Source organism: Bactrocera latifrons, unplaced genomic scaffold (assembly GCF_001853355.1).
Source record: "Bactrocera latifrons isolate USDA-ARS-PBARC rearing strain unplaced genomic scaffold, ASM185335v1 scaffold_1132, whole genome shotgun sequence".
Lineage (NCBI taxonomy): Eukaryota > Metazoa > Arthropoda > Insecta > Diptera > Tephritidae > Bactrocera > Bactrocera latifrons.
This window is the reverse complement of record NW_017534556.1, coordinates 36,923-43,154: the sequence shown is the minus strand read 5'-3', so window position 1 is coordinate 43,154 and position 6,232 is coordinate 36,923. Positions and strand designations below refer to the sequence as shown.

Here is a 6,232-nt window from a genome sequence, read left to right as displayed (position 1 = left end):
AATACCTTTTTTATTTTTTCTCTTATTTGCAGACTGCCATTAGTTACTATGAAGCCGCTTGCCTCTATGGCAGCGTGAATGTTAAGAAAGCTGCAATGGTCTTTCTGGAAACAAATTTGCTCTGCATTTATCACAAAGATGAGCAACTGCTGCGTCAAATCAGCRTCGAACTAATGACCAAATTGGTAGCCAGTCCCGATTTATATGTGATGCAGACTGAGTTTTCTTTATACACATTGCTGCGCACTTGGATGTACTTGCGTCTGCATCCATTGTACGATGCTGAAAATACTGCGGATAAAGCGCCTGTAGCTGGTGCGGGTGATGGCAGTAGAAGTGCCGTTGGTAGCAATAATAATAACAGCAATAACGAGAGTCAGTGTCTGTCAGATCTCGTAAAGGATTACTTTGCGCATCGCAGTGAGAGACGTTCATTCCTGGCCACACCCGAAGGTCAACAATTTGTGCCGCCATTCCAAGCGCTACGCACGCAGTACTTAACCAATCATCATACAGATTTGAAAATCGTACTTAATGATAATATTATTCCAAAGGATTGGCTGCATAGTCATGTGCTAAGTCACTGGCATTCGATTTTGAAGGTCGACCATTTGCCGGAGGAGGGGTAAGTGTATTTTATATGTGTATGCGAATCTAATTTGTAATATATATAAGTACATTTATAAATCCAACACCTGTGAAATTAAAGAGATTATAGGCTTTTTAGTTTTTGAGAAATCATAAAAAAAATTTGTGTAAACAGAAAAAACGTTAATATCCTTTGCACAGAAACTATAATACCCTTCACAGGTATATTTTTTATAGCATAAAAGGGTATGAGGAGAACTTTATCTTGATTTTGATTAATCARTTTGTATGACAACTATATGCTATATTAGTCCGATCCKAGCAATTTATTCGCAAATTGTAGCTTTGTGGCAGAGAATAATATGYGCCAAAATTCATGAAGATATCTCATCAAATAAAATAGTTTTCCATACAAAAATATGTTTTGGAGCGGTCAGTTTGTATGACAGCTATATGCTATAGTAGTCCGATCTGAACAATTTCTTCGAAGATTATGCCGTTGTCGTGAACAACAAAATAACCCAAAATTTCAAAAACATATCTCGTGAAATAAAAAGTTTAYCATACGAAAACAAGATTTTGATCGCCCAGTTTGTATGGTGGCTATATGCTATGGTGGTTTGATATCGGTGGGTCCGATAAATATGCAGCTTCTTGGTCAGAAAAGCATGTGACCAAAATTTYAGATAGATATCTCAAAAACTAGTTCGAGAAAAAACGAGTTTAAAGCTTCGGGTAAAATAATAAAGTCCAGTGTCAACCCGCACAGACGGCTTGGATGTCGTGTAACTAAAGTAGCTATAGCTYAGGAAATAGTGAATATTTTGATAAACCTGCTTAAAAAGTTAAGCTTTGAAAATATGGAGGAATTTACTTTATTCAAAGTCTCACACYAGAATATCCCCAGAAGGGAAATATTTATTTTTCACGTTTCTTTAGCAAATAATTAACACTTAAACGTAGTGCAAGCAAAAATATGCATTCCACGATCTTCTGCAATCTCCTAAAAACAATTTCAAATTATTATTTAATTTACTGTATTTTTGAAATTTTTTTACACCTYTTTCGCAGACCGCAAAACCTTGATGCCGATGTGTTTTATAAGAATTGCATGCGCTGCGGCCGCATTCTACTTGAGCCTGGCTACCAGAAGTGGCGGTGGACGGGCTTCAACTTCGGTTTAGATCTTGTGCTGGTCGCTGATTCACGCTTGCTTAGCATACGACGTCACCATCGCAATGAACACGAGCGTTTGCTGAGCCTACAAACGAAAAGGCAGTTTATGATACGGTAAGCATGAGGAATAAATCTAATAATGTCCGTTTCTTAGTTAAGTTGTTTAAAACATTGTCATCAYCCTTTCTTTTTCATACGCAACAGCACTTCGGTGACATCGATCAATTCACAACGGCAACCGACATTTACGCAAAAGACCGAAATAAGCTCACTCAGTCTGGAAAAGAATCAAGAGGTGACAATAATGCTCATGGACACGTTGCTGGTGCATCCCTTGCTCATATCGGTGAATTTGTTGGTGGTGCCGCCGGCGTCGCAGCACTTCAAGCAACATGTGTACGGTAACGAAGACACAATTAATGYGGCGACAGTTCCTATATCAGAAATCGGTGCCAATTGTAATCCGGCTGATGAAGCGCAACGGGCGGGCACRCCAACAAGYAGCAATGTGACTGGCGARCGTCTGCTSTTGGCGGCAGATGACTCAGCGGTGTGTGTAGTGCCACCTTCACCGCCAAATGTACCGTCAATACTGCTTACACCGCCTACACATCGTGCTGCCTCGAMAACGTCTACAGTGTCAACGGCTTCATCCGTCGGTTCGGCGGTGTCGGTCTCCTCGTCGGCATCGGATTTCGTTTAAGTTGTTGTAGCTAAAAGCCATAGGCATTATGGAGACGTTCCATATATTTTGTGATTATTTTACTAATGAAATCGTGTTCAGTTTTTCATTCGTTGGAATATTATTTTATAAACTTATACACAACATTACTTGTAATTCTGCCATAAAAGCGCACAATCAAATATGAAAAAATGCTTGTCCAAATATTTTTTTTTTTTGTATTTGCGCAGAAAATGAAAAGTGAATTACGCTCGGACTTTTTATTGGAATCGAAGTGTTTATATATATGCTATATCATGTAGAAACAAAATTTTACTTTATGTACGTTAATTTTAAAAAAGCATTCGAGCTTGGAAAAATTTTAATTTTTCTTGTAAATTTTTTTTTTTAAGTTTTGTATGATATTGAATTTGAAGTTATTATAAATTAGTAATACTCATTTTTGCGGCTTTTCAGAATTTACAAGTCACGTCAATAAAAATAAGAGAAATCTAATTAGAATGTCGTTTTCGTTTGCGCTGGCGAAGTCGTATAAAATATTGTTGTTGTAAATACATATATTTGTATTGAATTAAAATTTATGAAGATGTATATCAACTTTTTTATACTTATATAATAACTTGTAATTTACTATGTACATACATTATGTATAATCATGAATGGTGTCGCACAAGAACATAATATACAACTAACTGCGTTAACAAATTAATTCTAAATGCATTTAAATTTTGAACTCAGTTGCAGGGTGGTTGCGAAGTTTCTCTTTAAGGAATTTTTTGTATTTTAAATTTTTATTATTAAAAGTTTAATTGGAAAATCGAAATCAAAAATTGGAAAATTAATTTTCAATACCAAAATAAAAAAATAAAAATTTGTAAACATATTTTTAAGGTTATAAATAAATTAATTGTATTGAGTAGTTTGAAAAAAAATTTATTAAAAATATTATCGAAAATTCTTTCATTACTATATTTACATTTTTATTGCCAATTTTCAATTATTGTTTTTGTTTTAATTTTTTCCTAAAAGTTTTTTTAATTTTTTTCTAATAATTTTTTTTTTAAATAAGTTTTCGAAAACTACTGCAATGAACGTAAACGGTTATATCGTAAAAATGTTGAAAACCGTAAAAATTCCATTTCAAATAGTTTGGAAGGGTGAATTGTTATCGATAACACCGGAGTTGAGTTGTAATTACCGAACCAAATCGAGTTGTTGTTGTAGTTGTTATTCATACCATCAACGATAATATCGCAAACAAGTTGAAAATTTTACCATTTTCAGTTTAAACTGGTTTGGCAGGTTCAGTTGTCGTCGATAATACTGAAAATTTCAACTGAAATGGAGTTCAGTTGTAAAAAGTAAACCACATCGAGTTTTTTTTTTTGTTATTTTAATGGTTAACCAGACCTAAAGTGGTAAACAGTAACAGTAATATCGTAAAAAATTGAAAACGGTATTAATTAATTTTTAATGGYTTGRYAGGTTCMGYTGTYRTCGACAAKACTGAAWATGTCAACTGAAATGGAGTTCAGTTGTAAAAAGTAGAACTAACYGATTTATATTTGTTGGTTTAGCGGTTATCCATACCCGATCTGGAAGATAAGTTAATTGTCAAGGAAGTCACGTAGCCGAAGGTCTYAGAAGCGTATTTTTACAATTGGGTCAAACCATAGAKAAAKGRGTGTTAAGTGAGTTGGTTTCATATGACATGGAAAAGAGATGGTTARAGTYATCGGSGMCTCTATGTAGGTTTGSGTTACCGAGTTGGTTTTTGGGATTTTGTATAAGTAGGAGTTTAATCTGCTAAAACATCCAAAACGTTATTTCGCACAGGTCACYCYAGATTCAACTAGAGCTCTTATTCTGTTATTGGTTGTGTTTGAACTATAAGGCCACCGTTCAMYGTGAGAGAGTTGGTAAAGGTGTTAATCGRCTGTGCATGGCGTTCAGTCCTTGTCTGAAGTCAATTCGAGATCAGAGTTTTAAACCCTAGCCCCGTTAAAAAAGTGTTCATTTGATACTTCAGATATCCCGGGAAAACAAATAGCTSCAACTTCTTGCTTTGAGAATATAAACATTATCCAAAGTTGGTTTGATGCACATCTMGAAACGCATCAATTATGGCTACATATAGCACCGATGGACAAGTTATATGGCCGCGTAAACTGGGCACKCTGAAATCGTCGCACAGTTTGATTTAATTTTCAATTCCAATTGCGGTTCGGGTATGTAGAGGAGTATACTGTATGGAACTCTTCATCAGCTTCAGCTTTCGGTGACCACAGCAGCGTCTCCAAGCAGAAGTGGCTGCCATAAAGGTAGCGGTAGAACCTCCTGTCACAAAGATGTTTAGAATGTTCCGTAGTTCCCGCATATGCGGTTTCTCGTTATTATTTTTTTTTTGGCCACCCGTAAATGTGTGCTCAAGGCTAGTGAAGCGATGTATAGACTCTTTATCTCTAGCAACGAGCTATTTTGTGATTAGACTGGTTTGGTTGCTTGACCACAATGGTTTAGTTGGAAGCTGTAAGACTAACGAACTTGCTAGGACAGATATTTAAGTCTCAATACAATCAATGTGCATTTACAAGGTCTTTTTTCGCTGAGGTGATTCGGAAGAGGTTTTGGAAGCTTTTTGCACTCAGCAAGGTCCACCTTTTTAAGGTTGTAGGAGTTCTAACTATATTTTGGCCGATCGGGAATCTTGAAAACAAAATCGGCTTTGGATATCATCGAAATCATAAATCGCTGCGTGGCTTGTGGCGCCGTCCTGTTGAAACCACATAATCTTCAAGTCCTTATCATCCAATTCGTGCCAAAAATATTCGGTTATAATTGATGGTAACGATTCCCATTCACGTGCCGGTCTTGATCAACGCGGAAGAAGTACAGTCCTATGACGCCGCCAGCCCATGAACTGCACTAAACAGTATTTTTTTTCGGGGCGCAATGTTGACTCATGTAGTACGTGTGGATTGCTGCCTGACCAATAACGAAGATGATTTTTCGATGAAAATCTTACAGTTGAGGCCACTGTCTCTTCATTTCGGTAGTAAATTTTAATAATTTCAACTCGTTGTTGATCGTACTGAAGAGAAATGTCAATAGAGAGGGAAAAAATATGGCGTTGTTTGCTATCGCTATAGGGCTACTTTTGTAGCGCCTCTATAAAAAAAAATACATAAATATTTTCAAAATCAAACAAATTCGTGTTTTTCCAAATATTTCATATTCCAATATAATTCCACATAATTTTTTATAACTACAAGCATTAGAATAATGAAATATGTAAAGGAAAATATACAGTAATATATATATGTATTAGTTATATTTTATATACTTTTTCAAATATATATATATTAGAAGCAATTAATTCCAAAACCTAAAATCTGCCAATACTTTTACAAACTTGTTTAACAATTAAAAATGGTTAACTATATATTGCAACAACTACAACGAATATTTATTATTTTGTGTTTTAAACATTTTTGCAAGCAAGAAGACATATTTTATATTCAATGGGAACATTTTAACGCCGCCCAGCGTTAACTATTAGCAAATCGCCATTCGATTAAAATGTTATAAAGGACTTAATAATTATATAACATTACACAGGGTGCGTTCGATGTGACAATCACAGCAACAGTGTTGCAAATTTGTCAAGTCAAARTATCACGTACTGCGTGAKCTTCTGGCAACACCTGCTCCAGCAACACGTTCTACTGTCATTTTTTGAACGCAGCATGCAAATATGTAATTCAGTTGCTGTACTGTTGTAATTAT

General features: G+C 35.4%; 2 protein-coding genes across 2 annotated transcripts in view; one reads left to right on the top strand and one right to left on the bottom strand.

The window, feature by feature from the left end:
- Nucleotides 1-26: 26 nt before the first annotated feature.
- Nucleotides 27-3,155, top strand: LOC108975300 (protein germ cell-less-like; the record flags this gene model as incomplete). The annotated part of the gene is made up of 3 exons (XM_018943687.1): nucleotides 27-625; nucleotides 1,660-1,878; nucleotides 1,969-3,155. Coding segments are annotated over 3 exons (1,317 nt in total), but the record flags the coding sequence as incomplete, so codon positions are not given.
- A 2,665-nt stretch (nucleotides 3,156-5,820) lies between these two features.
- LOC108975306 (protein EFR3 homolog cmp44E) overlaps nucleotides 5,821-6,232 on the bottom strand; it is a gene marked incomplete in the record, with an annotated part of 5,134 nt that continues 4,722 nt past the window's right edge. The window contains 1 exon segment of the mRNA XM_018943694.1: nucleotides 5,821-6,232.